The sequence below is a fragment of the Mercurialis annua genome, linkage group LG8 (genome assembly GCF_937616625.2).
Source record: "Mercurialis annua linkage group LG8, ddMerAnnu1.2, whole genome shotgun sequence".
In the NCBI taxonomy this organism is placed as follows: Eukaryota; Viridiplantae; Streptophyta; class Magnoliopsida; order Malpighiales; family Euphorbiaceae; genus Mercurialis; species Mercurialis annua.
In genome coordinates, this window is record NC_065577.1 from 4,205,591 (window position 1) to 4,227,603 (window position 22,013).

The 22,013-nt window shown below is 35.1% G+C and overlaps 1 protein-coding gene across 2 annotated transcripts; it reads left to right on the top strand.

Moving 5' to 3' along the window:
- The first annotated feature begins 3,269 nt into the window (after positions 1-3,269).
- LOC126660063 (transcription initiation factor TFIID subunit 1) lies at positions 3,270-21,499 on the top strand. Of its 2 annotated transcripts, XM_050353391.2 has the most exons (22): positions 3,270-3,425; positions 3,646-3,724; positions 3,903-4,015; positions 4,567-4,629; positions 4,782-4,827; positions 5,491-5,760; positions 6,071-6,180; positions 7,117-7,285; positions 8,149-9,223; positions 10,180-10,382; positions 10,823-11,060; positions 12,358-12,694; positions 13,074-13,283; positions 13,424-13,516; positions 14,178-14,384; positions 14,966-15,169; positions 15,722-16,205; positions 17,659-17,837; positions 17,984-18,109; positions 18,924-18,980; positions 19,056-20,192; positions 20,961-21,499. In XM_050353391.2, the coding sequence occupies exons 2-22, from the start codon at positions 3,676-3,678 to the stop codon at positions 21,312-21,314; spliced, it is 5,724 nt and encodes a 1,907-aa protein (XP_050209348.1). In that variant the 5' UTR covers positions 3,270-3,425; positions 3,646-3,675; the 3' UTR covers positions 21,315-21,499. The 2 variants fall into 2 exon arrangements, with proteins under 2 accessions (XP_050209348.1, XP_050209349.1); XM_050353392.1 differs by lacking the exons at positions 3,270-3,425; positions 3,646-3,724; positions 3,903-4,015 and having other exon boundaries at positions 4,782-4,876.
- Positions 21,500-22,013: the final 514 nt, after the last annotated feature.

A 22,013-nucleotide genomic window follows, 5' to 3' on the forward strand; every position in this document is an offset into this window, starting at 1 on the left:
ATGTAGTACTGGATTGATATTATAGAGCAAGTACAGTGGGTTATTTATAATATATTGTCACGACCCAAATTCAGATATCGTGACAGCGCTATGATATGGGTAGTATCAAAACCCGTAGCTAGGATCACAGATAACATACAAGCATACAAATCATGCAAAGAAACTAATACTCGGGGGTAACCGAGACTCCAACCTAAATCTAGCAGTTTATATAACAACATATAAACAAAACAATCGGCACAACTCCGAGACTCCAACATTATGCCAATTTTATAAATAATCCAAATCCAAAATAATACATGCTAACGTGCATAACAACAATCAAACCGATCTGACAACAATAGACTAAAGTAATAAAGATAAAACTATTAATACTGTAGTCTAAGAGTTTTAAATGAGTTTGACATCATTATTTAAAACAATAATAAACCTCCGAGAAAATCAACAAATATGGAGGTCACCGACACGCTCAAAATCAAGACCTGGAAATGGGGAAAACAACGGGGTTAGATATACTGAGATGAGTTCATGATACTATTTATATTTATTAAATTAAAACCTTTAAAGCCATAAAACCATGTCATACTAATATATATAACTTTATGGAAGCACTATTGAAATGAAACTCAAAGTAAATCCCAAAGTAGACGGGGACAAATTCTCGTCAATCCCAAAAGTAAGCCAGACATTTGTCAGTTAAACCCAAAGTACTTACCGGTGCACAAAGTCTCAATGATGCCTATCGAGTAACTAGTTCCGATCCAGTTTCATAATAATTCAAAAATAGTTCAAAAATATTTATATATTAAAATACATAAGTTACTTAATAAAGCAGTAAATAGCACTACAAACTTACTGCTCGTGAATCTATGTGAAAACCTGACAAGCAACTACACTTGCTCCGACTCTGAAGCACGAACAGACGACGGGGTCTGGAAACAAAGTATAGATTAAAATCAACTCAACCCCTAACTCTAAACATACTAGACACCACATAGGACTAGTATCTCAAACCACGAGCTAAGGTATAAGGCAAAGCATAACAATCATACATATACAATCCATAGCAAAAATAACACCAAATTCAAATAAAAAGTTAAGTTTAATTGAGTTCCCGCTTTAAAACATAATCTGGATGACTTAGTTAAATTCATTAAAACCAAGTAAAATTCCAAAGTAGTGAGATAGCCGAGTTACCATAACTACAAGATTAACATCACGTGTCAGGCGACCCAAGTCTAACCCGACCAAAACATATACCAAAGTTTAAACCAAAGTTTAACATCCAAAAAGCCTTTAAATGAAATTAATAACCATTTGAAAACAAAAGAAATCAATAAAACTTAACAACCTAATAAACCACTTGCAAAAACATACATAACATTTTAGCCACAATTTGGCCAAACCACCCAATGTAGACACAAGCGTGTCAAATCACTTAAATGGATCCAATAAAAGTTGTATAACATATTTAAACTACAAACTCAGATTTGAACCATACAACCAATCCAACAATTAGCCATGGCATACAAAGCATAACTCATGTATAAACAATTCATGAATCGATTGTCAACAACCTTCAAAGATATTAACATGCTAGATACATTACAAACAGCCTCATAACATTTACATGCAACAACTACAACCCCACAGTGAAAATCAAACCAAAACGATGCATAAGTAAGCAATACAAGCCAATAATCAAACATTTGATTCACCATACATAGCAATCGCTATAGCATAGATTCAAACACATTACATCAGTCCTAATCATGCAATTACAGCCGCTAACCAAGTCAAAACAACAACAATAATCATCAACATGAACCTTCGAATCAAGACCAACTTTAATTCCACAATGATTCATTACACCCTATGTGTATCCAATCGCAAACATGCTAGAACAATCTAAAACATATAAATCAGATCCAAACATGGAAAAACAACAACCATAGCATCACAACAACCCAAGTATTGATTAACACAAATAAACAAGATTTATCACGAATCAATGAAAGGAAACAAGGAAAGTTACCACTTGAATCCAAAGGAATCTAGATTTTCCGATTAGGGATGAAACACAACCCAACAAAACTGAAATGTAACGGATCAAAGGATTAGGAATCGAATTGAATGATAAACGAATGAACGAATGATGAAAAGGGTGAGACTAACACTTAACAATGATCAAAGACGTGCGAGATGCTAAGGAATTGAGATAACCAAAGTGTTTTAGTGTAAAGAGTCGGCTAGGGTTTTTAGAAAACAAAGTGGGAGAGTGTGGGTGCGTTTAGGGGTATATTTATATGGCAAATCAGCAATTCTGACAAATGGGCATGATGTGAGGCGCTATGGACCCATCGTGCCTTCCTCGGAAAAAAGGCAAAAATGCCTAAGGCGCGATGGGAGGCGCTATGGACCCAACATGCCTTCCAACGCGCCTCCCTGCACAAGGCTCTAAAAAGTGCAAAAACTTGCACAAGGTCCAACGGCAATGACAGATCAAAAGTCAAAGTAAAACATGGACCAAATCAAGCCCAACGAAACACGAAAACGATCACCGAAAACTAACCGGAAAAACACAGGATATTACATATATAATAAACTTAGCGGTATTAATTTAATTTTAACTTAATTTTTAATGTTTAGTAAATTTGCAAAATTCATTTTAATTCTATAATTTACAGTTTTTCATTCCAAACAGCGAAATTCATTAGCAGATGAATTCCAGTGAGTAAATAGAATTATTTCAAAGGAGGTGTTACCGATTTATTAACAGAGTAATTATACGTAATTATTACTGGAAGGTGTTAATTGCGCTTTTTATTTGATAGGGAGTAAAGTGTCTCTTTTTAGTCAGTATGAAAAGATAAAATATTTTAGTAAAAGTTGAGTTTCCTTTTAATTTGGACCAAAAGATCAAATAAGGATGACTTCCTGACTTTAAATAAAAACATTTTTAAAATAGATATTTTAAACAAAAAAATTGCTAAATAAATGTTTTTACTCATTTTACTATTTCAACTTCAAATGGTCCAATAGTTTGTTGTCACCTAAGTTCTAAGTACTCAAATCATTTTTTTCCCACCTCAATTAAATGGTAAAATGAGTTAAATTAACAGACCTTTGGTTGTTTTTGTCTAAAATTACAAATTAATCCTTAATTGATATTTGTGCGAAATTGAGGGGTCAAAACAAACTTTCATCGAAATATTTTTGGTCTCTAATTTAACCCGACCCTCTTCTTCTATAAATACCGCATCTGTTCTCTTTCAACGAACAAATCAAAATCAAGAACTCGTATCTTTAAATCGCAAATACAAAATTCCCTCGCTGTTAGTCCAGTTGAAGAAAATTATTAATCCACATTCAAATGACGTAATCCCTAATTTTATTAACTTAATTCCTCATTAAGTAATCCACGGGTAATTATTTCTTTTATTTTAGCTCCAAATTTCAATTCTGTCGTGCATGTAACAGATTGTTCATTTTAATTTCAGCTTTAATCTCTGGTTTTCTTTACGAATTTTGATTTTTTTGAGTTTTTAGCACGTTTTGTATGTAAGTAATGAGTAGAGCATTCATTTTGATAGTAAGAGTTTCTTCTAGGGTTTTTGATTTGTACAAATGTGTATGGTTTTACAGTGTGCGGTGGTGCTGGGGTTTAATAGGAATATGGGCAGTTACGAAGTCGGTAGTTCCTCCCATGATTGTCGCGATGAAGGTAATTCTGCTGTATAGCAGCTGATAAAACTAAAGCTTTATAAAAATGAAAATTTGATTTTAGAAAGCAACTAAGAAACTAATGCGCCTTAATGCTATTCATTTGTAATGACAATTGGGGCTTTATCTTGTTGAAAAATTATAATCGTATTTTATGCTATCCATGATTGATTTATTAGATGATGATGACGAGGAATATGAGGACGGTGGCGGCGGGGGTAACAGGTTGTTGGGGTTTATGTTTGGGAATGTCGACAATTCTGGTGATCTTGATGTTGATTATCTTGATGAGGTAATCTTTTTGGCTTCTTTTGCTCTTCCCTTTTACTTTCTGTTATCTTATTTTACATGAACAAGTTGAAGAATTACTGGTTCTTCATCTTTTGGTACACATAATAGATGAAGTTTTATGGGCTATATATGGATATTTAAAAGAGAAAGAGTTCTTAATTGTATTTATGTTGAACATATACCTTTGTAGTATCACTAATGCTCATATGTTTTTGTTATTCCCTGCATTTTTCAGGATAATAGTCGAAATTGGCTTTTTGGCATAGTGTAATCGAAGTTGAATTAATGACATCGATCAATTTATGTTAACATTAGGGTTCTTTTCAGCTTTTTAGATAAAGTAGTTTGGTTCTTTATGCTGTTTAGAAACTCATTCTATGCTAAAACTTGGTGGGCACTTACACGTGCTAACATGATGGTTATTGCTTTCGTCAAATGCTTTCAAAAGCTTCTTTTTTTGGTTATAGAATGAGCCTCTTAACAATTTTTAATGTGATATACATTTTTCAGTTTATATGATTTTTGCTTTGTTGGTAAAACACATATTATCAGGACGCAAAGGAGCATCTTGCTGCACTGGCTGACAAGTTGGGCTCATCATTGACTGATATAGATGTATGTATTTGATTTGAATTCATGTTTTAGCTTTGTGGTTCTCAATAATAATTTGGGTGATTTTGTAGTTTATAACACCTGGTATTTGTGCTGGTTATGTGGTAGAAGGGTTGGATCTGTCACCATTCACTAATGTGTTCCTTTTCTTTCAGTTGTCTGTAAAATCACCAGAGCCATCGGCTGATGCTGCAGAACAAGGTGATGTTGTCTGCCAGGAAAAACTATCTCATGCAGTTTTTGATGTTCTGTTAGTATCTTTGTTTCTTTGACTGGTTATTTTATTTTTTTGTTGTTATAATTTCATTCTTTGGTTGATGTTAATTAATACTTGCTTTTAGAATGGAAATTTTGAGTATAAAGTATATAGTTGATAGCTCGCTATACCATAAAGTTGCAACTTACTTAAGTAGGTTCTGCCTCGATAAAGGTTGTCATTTGCCAATGCATTTATGTTGTATTCAATTGTTTGTATGTACTGGAATCTTAAATCACTGAGGGTAACTATTTCTTATACTGTTCGCATTGTTGGAAACATATAAAATTTCACCTGATCATTTCTTGTGCATGAATTTCTACCCAACTTAAGGTTTTCTAGATTTGTTTAGTCTGTGTCTTTGACCGAAAGTAGTTCTTGATGTGAATGTTGGCAACTTAACTTTGTACAATACCAAAGTTGGTAAATTAGACCTTTTCTTTGCTTTAGATATATGCATGTCTCCATTTTTTTATCCTTCTCTAGAGAGGAAGTACTTAAAGTCACAAGTGAGAGGGATGTTGAATGTATGTTTATAGCATAATTTGTATCAGCTATATGTGGCTAATATTCTGATTTTACGTTCAATGTGGATTTTTTACTGCTAGATTATGAAGAGAAGGCTGAGAATGCAGTTGATTATGAAGATTTTGATGAGCAGTATGAGGGGCCAGAGATTCAAGCTGCTGGCGAGGAGGACTATTTGTTGCCAAAAAAGGAGTATATTTATTCGCAAGCTGCTTTGGCTACATTGAAGCCTACAAATTCGGTGTTCGATGATGAAAATTATGATGAGGAGGAAGAAGAAGAAGAAGAAGCTGGGAAGGATCATATGGCTGTGGATAAAACACTAGAAGTTCAGGATATATCTTCATCAGGTGCACTATCGGCAATGTTTCTTTTGAGCTTAGAAGATAAACAAATTTTAAAAAGAAAGTATCATTTATGTGGCATCAATCTAGTTCCACATCATCTTCTGAGGTGCCATGCTAGTACTTTTTGTAAACCTATGCGATACAAGTATGACATTTCCTTTTAATAACTGCAGCAAAATTGTATGTAAACTATCTTAAACCATAGGCACTTAAGTGTTTTAAACTACAGAAGCCCAAAAGTGGAAGACAATAAATTTCATGATGGTTGCCTTTCAGTGGTCTTTTCTGACATTGCTTAGAATCTCTTTGTCAGGTCAGCAGGAAATTACTGTAATTCCAGAAGAATCATCCCCGCATGATGGTGTACAACTTGATTCTCTAGATACTGAAAATCTGGATGCTGACTCGGAAGATTTTGAGGAGGTTAGTTTGCAACTTTTCCTCCTGTCCTCGCCTAGTTAAAACGTCCATTTCTCACTTGTCTTGAAAGTTAAATTTTGACATTTGTTATACTTGCTTTAGATCCATATGGTTGACTAGTTTTGAGTTTTCACAATTTTCTTTTTACAAAATAAATGTTTTACAGTTATATATTTGCTCAATACTCTCTTATTATCTCAGTCCTACTGATTACTTTAATATGCAAATTAATGATGTGAAATAAATGATGAGAACTAATTTTCTCCATACTGAGTAACTTTAACTTTCCAGCTAATATGAGAATTTACCTTTCAATCTGCAATATAAAACATCTCTGATTTGCTCTAAACATACCCTGATCTCTTGCAATGCCGAAATAGGCACATACACATTTCCTTTAGCGGTATGTAGCCCACAAGATTACATTTTGATTTGATTTTTGTGAAGGCTAGTGTACTTGAATTCTTTGGCCTTGATGATTCAGTAGTTTTTTATTTTTATCGATTTTTAATAAAATTGGAAAGGAAAAGAATTAGAGAAAAACATTCACCTATGCTATCTCATGCGTTTTAATTCTGTTTATTTCTCTCATTTTTTGTCATGTGCATCATTTTGATGCACCAAAACTAAAGTTTTCCCGTTTCAAAGTCATAGGAAACGGGAAAACATAGGATATGTCTATGAAGGCTATGATGATGGATAGAAGAAGTGAAAAAGGATATCGTGGTTCATAGGCTCAAACGACAGGGCATGGATAAAAACAGTTCCAATAGCTGAGCCCAAACAATTTTGGGTTAATGCATTACCTTGGAGTTCTTTCAGACATACTAGATGAATCTTACTTTACCTTTTACCCTTTCTCTAGGGTGTTCTTTCTTCTTTTAATGATTAATATCAGCTAATTTTTTTTTTTTGTGTTTCCATTTTGTCTTCATGCAGGAGATATCAAATGCTATGGAGGAGCCTCCAGATAGTAAAGGTTCTACACCATTACCTGTTTTGTGTGTAGAAGATGGCATGGTGATCTTACGGTTTTCTGAAATATTTGGTATTCATGAGTCCTTAAAGAAAGGGGAGAAAAGAGATCGTAGATACTCCATCTACAAAGGTATACTGTACCCAAGGTGTTGCTTTTGGACACTGAATCGTCTGAAGTATTTATTTCCTTTAGCTTCTTAGCTTAGGGGTGGGTGGCTGGTTGTGTGTAGTTTTGACATCTTGATGCGGAACACAGATTATGACATTATAAGCTTAATTTTAAGGTTAAAGGTTAAGAATATTATTTTGTTTGAGAAGCAATCAAGCCAGAAAAGATGTTTGTATTGGAAGAATTCAGATTTATTAAATCAAAATGTATTCTCTTAATTTTTTTAATTTCAGAAAATCAAATTGCACTAAGGAATAACAAAGATCACCATAAATTTATGTAGGACGAATTTGAGTAACTTGTCCTATGTATCTTTGAGTAGAAGACAACAGAAGCTAAGTTTAAATACATATTTAATTGACCTTGATCTAATAATAAACCTGAATTCCTGCAATAATCTTTTCTGGCTTGATGGGCTTTCCCTAGCTGTAAATTGTTTAACCTTGTGACTGAGAATTAAGTTTCTTATATTATTACTCTTGTTCCACATTATTGAGACTGGATCTCGGATTTTTATATGTCTAAGAAGCAAAAAGACTCTTGGTTTCTTACATTCTTGCTCCACTTGCAATCAGAAACAATTTGTTCCCTTTAGCCTTCGTTAATATACCTGTAGGATGGTTTACCTCAAGCTGTTGTATATCACATCTGCATTTTCACAATGTACTCTCTCTTATAATTTTACCTTAGCTCAAATACTGGAGATTTTTCACTTGGACTTCTCTTGGTCTTTAGCAGAAAGGAAATAGTTATGTGTGTTAGCTTTTTCTATGTATTTTTCTCCTTGCTACCTATTTTGACTTTGTGTTCTACTTCATTTTCAGAAAGGTATAAATCTATGGATGCATCAGATATTGTTGAAGATGACGAGGAAGCATTTTTAAAGGGCTATGGTCAAGTATTTCAGGTGCACTCGCATGTGAACCGATATGACAAAGCAGTATATCATGATGGTGTCTTAGAGTCAGGAAATGATATTATGCAAGGTTCTGTTCAAAACGAGGAACAAAGGAGTTGTTGTCTCAGTGAAGAACCAATGGACAAGGATTTATCAATAAATCTTGCCACAGGATGGCAGTCTCCGTTATTCTATCCTCTTGATCAGCAGGATTGGGAAGATAGAATTTGCTGGGACAATTCTCCAGCTGTTAGTGATCATTCTGTAGAGAGTTGTGAATTATCTGGACCTGAGTTTGTAGATACATTTGTTAATGAAACTGAACAAGGTACTCAGCCACAAAATCATCATCTGGAGTTTCCTGCAGAGCTGGATGAGAAGAATCATAATTATTTTTTCCACAGCTCTCCTATACTTGTAGAGTCATTTGGCGCTGTAGATTCTTCAGGACCTTCAGTCCTTCCATTGTTAGAAACTAGATGCCATCCACAGCTTTTAAGGTTAGAGTTATTAGAAGCAGAAAAGCATATTCAAGTTGACGGTGAAAGGGAGAATAATGCTGTGGAGGCGTTCCAAAATGATGCTTTTAAGCGTTTCAGCAAACTCACGCTACAAAATAGAGATATCATGGAAGATGCTTGGCTGGACAATATAATATGGGAATCCAATAAAACTAGCGTGAAGCCTAAGCTAATTCTTGACCTTCAGGATGAGCAGATGCTTTTCGAAGTTCTGGATAACAAGGACAGTGAACATCTGCAACATCACGCCGGGGCAATGATTATGACCCGATCTTTAATGCCCAGGGGTTCACCAGAGCTATCTGGTCATGGATACGAGTCTGGTTGGCGATTCAATATTGCCAATGACAAGTTCTATATGAATAGAAAAATCTCCCAGCAGTTGCAATCAAATTCTACCAAACGGAGTGCTTATGGTACCAGAGTTCATCATTCAGCACCTGCAATTAAGCTGCAGACGATGAAATTGAGATTGAGCAAGTAAGATTTAGCCATGTGATCTTACATTTTTTTAATTTTTATGTTCTTAGATTACCATATAAAATACAAAACTGGGATAATCTGCAAGTATTGGGACGTCATATAGCGGATTAATGCGGAGCTACTATTTAATCTTAATTAGCATGGGACAATGTTACCATAATGGATTGCATTTGATGTTCATGTTACAGGAAGAAACCAGAGAGTTTTGAATGAAGTCCTTTACTTTTTATTAAGTTATTAGATTTGAGCACAATTCGAAGAAAGAAGAAGCTATAATGAGGGAAGAACAGAAATATGAGAATAAGAATATTAGTCCTAGGCAAGCTTGGCATAAGCTGTCATTGTGTTTGATGTGTTAAGTGTTCTTGTTCAATTCTCATCTAGTCTGGGAGGATACCTTATCCTCTTAATAGCATCCTGTCCTTCACTTTTCACAATTTCTTGTCTTCTTTAGTAGAAATTCCGTTATTATTAAATAAACCAATGAGCAATCTTGGAACTACTTTTAAATTAACTTGGCACTTTCAGTTGCTTAATTTCTGTACTGTAAGCTATTTAAGAATGAGGTCATGTTGTTGTCAAGCTTTTGAAATTGCTTATTAGAATTTCTGCAAGTCTCCGATCTCCTATAAGCATTATCACATCTAGTTTAGCTTGGACTGGCATCGCGTTCAAGGGTTTTGTTTATGACTATTGACTGAACAGAATTATCAGCCTTGTAGGACTAGCTATCAATGTTATAGATGTTTCCTTGTCTTTGAAAATTGGAATTAGTATGTTGTTTTGCATAAGGTATGATTGCTCATTGAGTCTACAAGACAATCATGCCTCTCTTAGCCTCCAAATTGAAGCTTTTATTGTTTTATGTCATTCTTCGTAAACTTGACGTTATTGATGCTTTTAAGTTAGAGATGTTCTAAAATCTCCATTGGATATGACTTACTATCTTGCAGTAAAGATTTAGCTTACTTCCATCGACCAAAAGCTTTATGGTATCCCCATGACAATGAGGTGGCTGTCAAAGAACAAAAGAAACTGCCTACACAAGGACCAACGAAAGTTTTAGTAAAGAGTTTGGGAGGCAAAGGAAGTAAATTACATGTGGATGCTGAGGAAACCGTCTCTTCTGTTAAAGCAAAGGCTTCAAAGAAGCTAGGTTGTAATCTTTTTCTGCATGTTATCTGGCATATATCTACTTATATTTTGGCTGTTGCTGTTGCCATTTTTATAGTTGTCGTACTATGTGTAGATGTTCTGAAAACTGTTGTTAACTAGAAAACCTAGATTTTAATAAACATTAGTTTTTTTCTAATGGTATCACAATGTTCATAACTTCATTAGTTTACTTTTCTTTCTTTTTTCTATCTTGGCTTTTGGTATCTTCAAAAGTGAGAAATCATGTATTAACAGTTATTTCTGTTCCTTCTTATTGAACCTTTTGTCTTTATGTTTTTATATATAGATTCGTTCCTTGTTTTAATTCATTTCCATTTGCTTCATTTTCGATGTAATGGCATATCTTATTCCTTGTTTTACATTGTTGGAGAACGACAGTTACTTACTTAAAACTGTGCGCACATGTTTTTTTTTCTCTAGATTTCAAGCCTTCAGAAATGGTAAAGCTTTTTTATCTGGGGAAGGAGCTTGAAGATCATGAATCTCTTGCTGCGCAAAATGTTCAGCCAAACTCTTTACTTCATCTTGTTCGCACCAAACTTCATTTGTTGCCGAGGGCACAAAGAATTCCGGGTGAGAACAAGTCTCTGCGTCCTCCGGGGGCATTTAAGAAGAAATCAGACCTGTCTGTAAAAGATGGTCATGTCTTCCTTATGGAGTAAGTTGCCTGAAAACCTTCATCTGTCTATGATCTTTGATTCTCTCATTATATTGTACAGGAGCACTCAGAGTCAGAAACAGCTTAATTATTTCTAGAAATTAGGTTTCGTCTTCAATAATCACTTTGATAATTCCTGTCATAGTTAACGGGGTTTTGTGTAACGAAGTATTGGTACTAAACTTAACTTTTGACCGGCTAATCTTTGTTTCAGTATCTCATGCCACTGTTTTTTATGTTTTAACAGATTCTTTTGATCTTACTTTTTCCACTTCAGTTATTGTATTTCTTAATGCTAGTTTTTTTTTTAATTTTCCGAGTTTTGATGATTTGATAGGAAAGTCTTCAATCACGTTAATGTGTTTTTCATATGATATAGAAGTAAAGCAAGTTAGAATGTATTTAACTCAGCAAGTAATATCTCACAATTAGAATATGTTCTCATATCAAGCTTAGGGCATGAGATTGATTCCGTCAATACTGATCAATATTAAAAATCTGTTTTGTGCACTGAGGTTTGATGATTATTGGTGTTTCCATTCTGTTGAAATTCTTGGGCCTAAGGTTTTCAGGCTTTACTGGGGTGAGCATTTGGTTGGTTTGTTTGAAAAAACAAAAACTAAAATGTGAAAGATTTTCAAATAGTCTCTGTTGGTTCAATTCGATTTGCCAGTTATTTCTTTCATTTTCATTTTTTTTTTGTGTATTTTGGTAGCAGCATTTGTTGACTCTGATAAAAAAAATTACAACATAATAAAAACTAATTCAAAATTTTGTTCCAGTTCAGTTCAACCAGAAACATTTTACTTGAGAATCAAACTTAACCTCATTAGCTTCATTTCTTGAATTTTTAACTGAAATGAGCTGGTCTTGTCAAGTAGCCAAATTAAACTGAATTTGGTTCTTCAATCCCGGTTCTGCTTTCCTCGTTCCTAGGCTTAAGTAACTAGTACAGCCATATAAATGGTCGGAGCATTTCTGGCACAAAACTGATCGGCTTGTGTTAAAGCCCAAACTTTTTAGCTTGTATGCCATTTACAGCATTGTTTTTAATCCATGTGAGATTCTTTCCCCATTTTCTCCAGCATGCTCCTAAGTAGGGATTGTGTTTTTTCATATGCATGGAACATAGATATCACAGAAATCTTATCTTTCCTTTCTGCCTAGGTACTGTGAAGAAAGGCCTTCATTATTTTCATATGCATGGACCATAGATATCACAGAAGATCTTATCTTTCCGTTCTGCCTAGGTACAGCACAGATATCACAGAAAATCTTATCTTTCCTTTCTGCCTAGGTACTGTGAAGAAAGGCCTCTATTATTGAGCAATATTGGCATGGGGGCAAACCTATGCACATATTACCAGAAGTCAAGCCCCAATGATCAAACTGGTGTCACTTTGCGCAATAAAAACAACAGCTTGGGGAATGTTGTAGTACTAGAGCCTACTGATAAATCTCCATTTCTTGGAGATATAAACACTGGTTGCAGCCAATCAGCGCTTGTAACAAATATGTATAAAGCACCCATTTTCCCTCACAAGGTTGCATCCACTGACTACTTGCTAGTGCGCTCTGCAAAGGGAAAGCTCTCAATTAGACGTATTGACCGGGTTGCTGTTGTTGGGCAGCAGGTAGTTCTTGTGTCTCTTTTTTTCCCCTTACATTCTTGGCAATGAATATATATAATGGGTTTCCTTCAGCTAGACTCATTATCTGATTTTTGATTAGGCAATCTACCCTTTTATGGTTTCTGGTTAAGTTCTAATAGTTTTAGTGACACATTTCAATTTGTATGCAATGTTGTTTAGCACTTAACCAGATTATCTTCTCTGGTTATATGCGGATAACTATATCTGGTTAAATAACGACATTGAAGTTTCACCATCTGCGTTCCCTCTCACTCACCTTGCTCTTTTCTAACTCATGAAAGTCATGTTTAAACTGGGTAGCTGTAATTGGTAGTTTCTTAGTGCTTCCACTTTTAATCAGCTTAGTTGAATTTTTTTTCAGGAGCCCCTTATGGAGGTATTTTCTCCTGCGTCTAAGAATCTTCAGGCATATATCATAAACAGGTTATTGGTGTATGTGTACCGTGAGTTTCGAGCTGCTGAGAAGCGTGGAGCAGTTCCCTGGATCCGTGCAGATGAATTGTCTGCTCAGTTTCCAAATGCTTCAGAAACAATTTTGCGAAAGAAGCTCAAAGAATGTGCTGTGCTGCGGGTATTCTGCTTTAGAACTCACTTCGGATATTTATTGATTTGCTAGTAGATGTTAGTGTTGGTTGACGGTGGTTTGGCTATGAGCTATATCTATTGTACTTTTACTCACTTGATTGTGATTCATGGGTATGGGACATACAGAAGGATACAAATGGACATCTGTTTTGGTTCAAGAAGCGTGATTTCATTGTTCCGACTGAAGAGGATCTGAAAAAGTTTGTATTACCAGAGAATGTAAGTTGCACATTTTATCTACCCTCCACTTCTTTTTTAACTCCGAAGGGCTATTTATTTGATTTGATATCATTGTTCAGCAGGATGTTTTTCTATTCTGCTCGAACATGGTATCTGACTCTCTCTGCAAAGAGCTTGGATCTTGAATTTCTTAACTGCCCATATTTGCTGAAATTTCATGCAAATTCAATGAACCAGTATTACTTATGCTTTGAGAACAAGGAACATGTCAGTCCTGTTGTTTGAGTAGGGCTTGTTGTTGTTTTTGAACCCACCTCCCAGTCATGCTGTTGCTACCTCTACCAGGGCTAACCTTCTGTTGGAAATATTACCTACATATTATTGTATGTTGGTTTTGAGCTTTCGTATTACCTAGATGTTAATGGTGACTTGACTTAGGCATCATTATGATTTAATACCTATTGATATTGCATGAAACATAGCAAATAATCCTGCATGGCTAAGAAAATCAGTAGTACTGCATTTAAATTATGTGGTAGATATTTTATTCTTGTATACAGATTTAAGAAGGTTCTTGAGTGTCAACATTCTTTCAAAAGCATTGCTTGTTGTTAAGATTAAGTACATAGAAATTCTGTGTGTTTTGTATCTGCAAGCAATTGTTCTTATTTTATACATGTTGTGCCTTTTCCCGGATCAGGTCTGTGCCTATGAAAGTATGCAAGCTGGCTTGTATCGACTCAAACACTTGGGAATTACAAGGCTAACTCTCCCCACCAGTGTTTCAACTGCAATGAGTCAGCTACCTGATGAAGCTATAGCTCTAGCTGCTGCATCACACATAGAGAGGGAACTGCAAATTACTCCATGGAGCCTTAGCAGCAATTTTGTAGCTTGTACAAACCAGGTAAATTTTTCTATGTTAATTTTTGACATTTGATCATGCCCATTATGAATGGTTTGATCTGAAAGATAGCGGGTTACTAGGAGAAAGTAGGTTGTCATAGTTGTGGGACCATCTGTCATTTTAACTTCATTTTTTTACAGGAAAAGAGATGGATTGATATTTGGTTCTTCGGTTTGAGTCTGTTTTCGATTGGTTTGAACATTGGTTGATATGTTATCAGTGTTAAAAAGGATACTTGCAGTTAGAAGCCTTAGTGTGTGGAGCTGTCTTTCAGTGCCTACAATGGTCAGGGCGCAAGTTTGTTGCTTTGAACTTTTAAATTTATGTCTAGGTTTAGTTTTGTAATTGAGCGGCTGCGTAGTGTCTGTCAAGTTCAGAGCTTTCCACCATCCATGAATGTAACTCTTTTAAGTGGGAAAAAAGCTAGAGATTTTTAATTTGCACTTTCTGCACAAACATGGTTGAATTATTGGAATTATATGTGAGATGATATTGTTTATAAATCTCCTATTTCAGATTCTAAAAGATATTTGAAGATATGGTCGTTTTGCCCCACTGATCTTAACTTTTTCCTTTTCCAGGATAGAGAAAATATTGAGCGTCTCGAAATTACAGGAGTTGGCGATCCTTCAGGTCGAGGCCTAGGATTTAGTTACGTTCGTGCTGCTCCAAAAGGACCAGTGTCAAATGCATTGGCTAAGAAAAAAGCAGCTGCTCGAGGAAGTACTACTGTTACCGGAACAGATGCCGACCTTCGTAGATTAAGCATGGAGGCGGCTCGGGAAGTATGTTGATATTCTAATTTTTTTCTTTCATTGGCAAAATTAAATGATCATATAGCTACTGAAATTCAAACATAAAAATTGAGGGCATGTCTTGTAAATATAATAGCCCGACAGGTGAGCTTGTCACAAAGGAAGATCTTGCAAATTCTTGTTTGGTTTCTGAACCTCAACTGCTAAAGTGCTGCAACTTCCTCATGCTAACCTGCCAAACGAGTTCAAACCCTGGATTGCTGTGTTTTCGTTCATGCTTAGACATCTTCCCGCTGGTTCTTGCTATATGACATCAGTTCTTGCACCAAACCAACAGCTTTTTTTTGGTTTTGCTTTCACATTGGGAAACTATTTTTTTCTAATTTAAACCAAGATCCCACAAATTTTAATAATTGAATCTAATTGTAACCATGCATGGAAATTACGACAATGATAAGGTATCTAAGGCAAGCAATGAATTGAAAGCAAGCCATATTATAGCCATCGGTGGAAATTATAATAATTATATGGTTTTGAAGGAACATAATTCAAATAAATTTTTATTTTTTTCCTCTGTTGCAGGTTCTTCTCAAGTTCAATGTTCCTGAAGAGCAGATTGCAAAACAGACTAGGTGGCATCGCATTGCTATGATTCGCAAGCTTTCAAGTGAACAAGCAGCATCAGGAGTGAAAGTTGACCCAACAACTATTAGCAAGTATGCACGTGGCCAACGAATGTCCTTTCTTCAGTTACAGCAGCAGACAAGAGAAAAGTGTCAAGAGATTTGGGAACGCCAAGTTCAATCTCTTTCAGCAGTATATGGTGATGAAATTGAGAGCGACTCTGAAGCAAATAGTGACCTAGATTCCTTTGCTGGAGACTTGGAAAACTTGCTTGATGCAGAGGAATGTGAGGGGGATGAGAGTAATTACGAGTCCAAGAATGACAAAGCAGATGGTGTCAAGGGGATAAAAATGAGAAGACGTCCATTACACGCTCAGGCAGAAGAAGCAATTGAAGATGAAGCAGCTGAGGCAGCAGAATTATGCAGATTACTCATGGATGGTATGTATTATCTTATCTGTATTCCGACTATATGATATGGTTGCTTTTCATGAGGGACTGTTCGCAAATATTTCTGGGCCTCTAGATGCCGGCTTTAGCAGAATCCATGTCCCTTTTTCTCTTGAGAAATCCTTCTCTTATGAAATGTTTCTGTTTGAAAGATCAGCAAAATAGGTTGTATGTTTATGAAAACTTTGAAAGTCATTGATGATCTTTCATCATCCATATCTGTTATTTGTCTATGCTTGGACAAATAACAATTGAGTTAAGACACTGTTTGATTGAGCAATGGAGTTAGAAATTTTAGCTCTTCTAACATACATATATGTGTCTGGAACTGGATGTTGGAGGAGGAACTTACTGTAAGGACAATAAAGGGCAGCCTAGTATTATAATAGGGTTAAGAGAAAAATTACTAATTATAATATGAAGCGAGACTTATTGTGATGTTAGATTTCTGTACTCTACATTTTTTCTCTTGATATTGATGTATTTATTTCATTTTATTAACTATAAGGGAGATGCTAATGCTACTGATGAATTTTATCGGTTTAAGAATTTCTTTTACTTACCCATTATTTGCATTTTCATCTAAATTTCTTCCCTCAGAAGCCCAAGAATTTTCTACGTCTTCTTTTGTGCTTGGTTTCCCATGTATCATGTATGGTATTTGTAAGAGCAAGGGGATTTTGAGCTGATTTTTTTTTATTGGTGCTTTCACTTCAAACTACTTTTTTCTCATCAATTGGATTTTTCTTTCAATTATTGTAACTATCAAAACTTTTTATATTTTTATGGTTGTTTTGGATGATGTGTAAAAGAGAAGTGTACCTTATACTGAGTTTTTACTGTTATGCTGATCATGATGTGCAATGAGTATGACAGATGTCTAGGTCCTTCAAGCTGGAATGTGTTCACTATCTTACAATACTCTCATTTATTTAGTTATTTATATCCAATAGCAGCATACTTTTCAGATATACATTTGCCTGTAGTTATTGTCTGCGATGGTTCCACTAGATTGAAGAGTCGTAGTGCCATAGCCTCTCCGGTTTTGGTACTCACTGTCTTAGGATAGATTTAATAGTCGAAATAAGCATTGTTACCACGATATACTCAATATAATAATACTCAACGCTTTAGGATAGATTTACGAGTTAAAATAAGCATTGTTACTACCATATTGGCAATATAATAAAATTATTTTAACCAGTTTTCATTTATTTTTACCAAGCAAACTAATTCAGTTGATTTATCAATTTTTCTTTGAAAAGTGCAATCCTTGTGAATCAATTGATTTTTCCAGCATTAAACTCTCAGACTCTTAGTTAAGTCAAATGGTGATGCTCTACATTTAATAGATCCTGCAACTGAAGGGATTCATTTGATGCATGTATTTCTTAGGTAGTCCTTTTATCTATCTAATGTGTTGCTTACTATAACTATGCTGCAGAAAATGAGGCTGCGCAGAAAAAGAAGAAGAAACCAAAAACTATAGGTTTTCATACGGGATTGGTACCTGGCTCAAAATCAAATTTTGTTTACAATGCAGAACGCATGAAGCAAATTAACAAAGTTCATCCAAATGGGTCTTTTGTTCCGATAGAAAGCAGCATTAGAGACTCGAAGGAGGTAAATTGTGTAGCATGATTTTATTTTTCTGAGGGATGCAAAATCTTTTAGATCTGTTGTACTTCTCGTCTTTCATGTGTATGATTTAAAAAATATTTACCTATTTTTGAAGCAGAGTTTTCGGTACTTGGCTATGTTACTTGCAGGTGGAAACTTCTTTTATTAAAAAGAAAACATTTGATAAGATGAAGACTACAAAAAAGAACGGTATTCCAGAATCAAGCAGTACACCAGTTATAGCTAAAGTAAAAATATTGAATGAAGGATTCAAGGCAAGTGACTTGACTATTTCAGTCTCCCTTCTTTCAACTTTTCTCAATAGAGGCTTATTTGACCTTCCTATGAATGTTTTTAGTCCTTATCCTGTCCAACCTTGTATTCTGTCACATCCATCTTAATATTCTTATGTAAATGCTGTTTTTGCTGCCCGGCATTTTTTAAATATGCATGGGATGGCCCTAGAAAATTACCCCTTCAACCTATCATACAGGAAGCTTGTCATTCATTCTACTATAATCTGATACTTGACATTCCTCTTCACAGTTTAAGAAATTATTCAATTTTGATCACTGAGGTTAATGCCACAATTCAGGTTTAACTGTTCTCTCAAATCTCAACAGTCACCCTCCTTTTTCTGCACTGATCTCTTTTCTTTCCTTTTTCAACTTTTTTGGTTTAAGGTTTTGTTCAGAATGTGCTGTTCACTTTGCTGCTTATTGTTTTTTCTATAGCTGTTATAGAGTGTTCATTCTTGATGACCTATTTATTAAGAGCTCATATTAGAACTTTAGTTTCTATTGGTCTGCATACGTTGTTTTTTGTAGGCTCAGTTGATATCGTCACATAAACAGTAGATCATCTTCTTTATTACTCTATTGATGTTTAATTGTTTATCTTACAATTCCTTGCCTTTGTATTTATTTCACAACATTATTTTTTATACTGTTATTTTTTAAAATTTAAATATGTGCTTCTCTGCATTTTGAACTTTGTGGAATGCTTTTTAAAAAAATGTTTATGACAGTCTGAATACTTTCTTCATTTATCATATTGGACATTATTAATTTACTCTCTGTCCTAAACCAGATTTTTAAGGAAAAGAAATCATCAAGAGAGAAATTTGTTTGCGGAGCATGTGGTCAGGTGAGTAACTACCAAATCGATATTCTTGATGTTTTAAAATAATTTCAGTATTGTTAACTCTTTCTTATCTATCAGCTTGGACATATGAGAACCAACAAACACTGCCCTAGGTATAGAGAAGACCCTGAAGCTCAGATTGACAATACAGATTTAGAAAAGTCTTTTGGAAGATCAAATTCTCTAGACCCCTCGATTAAGTTGCAGCAAAAGTTGCAAAAGAAAAAGTCCTTGTCGAAAACTACACCCAGAGTTGAAGATGCAGAAGGTGAAAAATCTAGTTTGAAGGCAAAAGCTCTACCAGTTAAGTTTGTGTGCGGCTCCACCGATAAAATTTCTGATAAACCTGTTGATGGAGCTGGACAAAGTACTGAAAGACCTACTACTTCTGATGTACGTCCTGTCAGTTCTGATATGGAAACTGGGAGTAAGCTTGTTGGTAAGATTAGTAAGATAAAATTATCTAACAAGGCAAAACCTGAAGATGCACAAGTTGATTCGCGCAAACCCTCCATTGTGATACGCCCTCCAATGGACTCAGATAGAGGCCAAAACGAATATCATAAGCCATCCATTGTTATTAGGCCACCAGCAAATGCTGAAAAAGGCAGTGTTGAATCTCCTAAGCCCTCTATTGTGATACGTCCGCCTGCTGTCAAAGACAGGGGGAAACAGCACAAAAAAATAGTTATCAGACAACCTAAGGAGTTCGTTGATCTTGACCAGGTCAGTCAAGATGGAAGCACTGGGTTTGAGCACCCAAAAATTAAAACCATTGCTGAATTATCGGGTGTGGATATGCAAATGAAGCCTACGACTTGGCATTTTTCGGGAGAGTCAGCCAAGAAGAAATCGAGAGAAGAGAGAAGATGGTGGGAGGAGGAAGAGAAAAGGAGACATACAGAAAGATTAAGGGAAGAGCGATCAAGGAGGTTTTATGCCGAAGATAACACCGGGTTTGCAGAAGAAGGAGTAGTTGAGCTAAGAAGATATGAAGAAGCTGTAAGAAGGGAGAGGATGGAAGAAGAACAACAGAAAGCCAAGAAGAAGAAAAAGAAGAAAAAACATGAATTTAGTGATGACTATTTGGAAGATTACAGGGCAAGCAGAAGGATGCCAGAAAGAGAACGCAGTACAAAAAAAAGACCCATGGTTGAATTGGGGAGATATGCTGCAGAACAAGCCTCCGCAACAAAACGTCGCCGAGGTGGAGAGGTATTTCCTATTCTCAATCTTACCTTGTTGTTTCTGTCAGTTATGACTAGGTCCTTTCTTTTGGAGTGATTTTGAAGTTGTTCAAAGAGTCAACTTTTGTTTCAAAACGGCTTCACCCTCTATCCTTTCCTTTTCATCTATACGATATTTTCTCATTTACCTGAAGTGTCTGGTTGAAAATTTATTAGTTTAGCTTAATAAAAATAAACTACAAGTAACTAGGATTTTTTTTATGAAGTCTTTAATTTTTTGAAATTGCTAGGTTTTTTTATAGCAATTGTTAATGTGGTTGGGAGCTTCCTTTTATATATATTTTAGTGCCTCCACTGATTGATGATATTGCATAGGAAGAATTGGTGTTGAAGCACTCGAGTGTTATTTGTTTTGTGAGAAAAGAAAAGAGCTTGCATTTATAATATTTTCCTTCAATAAAAGTAAAAAGAATTGAAAAAAGGGCTGAAATATCATTTCCCAATTAATTGGGGAATTACGTGGCCGATCATCTGAAACACACATGATATAAGTAATCTGTTCATATTATCGAAAGGATATAACAATAAATCTACATTATTCAATATGATTTCTTTTACAAACGAAGTTGAAATTCTTTTTTGCTCAAATAGTTCTAATTTAGTTTCTCTTCTGTTTTTCTTAATAATTTTTTTTTGCGTTGTTTTGTTAACTTTCTAACTTTTTGAATGAGTCATTTTTCGGAATTTTTTTATCAGTTGCATGTTTAGATGACATAATTCAATTATAATCTTCCAGGTTGGCTTGGCAAACATCTTGGAAGGCATTACCGACCAACTCAGAAACAGCCTAGAGGTGTCGTATCTTTTCCTAAAACCGGTTTCCAAGAAAGAAGCTCCCGACTATTTGGACATCATAGAAACTCCCATGGATTTGTCGACAATTAGAGATAAGGTAAGGAAGATAGCATACAAGGACAGACAAGAGTTCAGACACGATGTCTGCCAGATCGCTATTAATGCTCACTTATACAACGACGGACGCAACCCGGGTATTCCCCCCCTTGCAGATCAGCTTTTGGAAATTTGTGACTACTTGCTTAATGAACAAGACTATAACTTGTCACAAGCTGAAGAAGGGATCGGATATTAACATCGATTCATCTCATTTATTTGTTTTATATCCCCCAAGCTAGAGATAAATTTTCTTCCTCTTTCCTTGGGGTTGTAATCATTTGTAGTTTATAGCTTATACGGCAGGCAATCATGCCCTTGTAAAATAACTGTATCAAAATCCTTTTTATTGTATATAATTGAGTTCTTTGTTTTTATACACAAGGTGTAGCCCTAAGATGCTGTGATTAAGAATGCTTATTTTACACTTGAACATGAGGCCGTGTTTAATTAATTGAGTTCTCGCTTGAGTTGAGCTTTTTACAGTTCAAACTTGAGCTTGGTAAAAGTGTTGAGCTCGATATAAAATGATCTTCGTAAAAAAATAAAAATAACTTTATGATGATAACTAATTAGAAAGTTTTTATATGCAAGTAGGGTTTTTATTGCAATACATAGGGGTAAACTTGTAAAATTAGATAAGCTCGATAAGGCTCTTGAGGTTATCGATTAATAATTTCAGAGTTCAAGCTCGACTTGACACTCTACTCAAGCAGTTTGTTTCGATTGATGTGATCAATTTGAGCACTTTTTGAATCAATTTTGAATATTTAGCGAGCTAGCTCGACTAATTTACACCCTTGGGAGGTGAACAAATATATGATAGTCAACAAATTCTAGCGGCAACCACCAAAGATTTATGTTACTATAATATAGTTCAACTCTAGCAGCAAGCAAA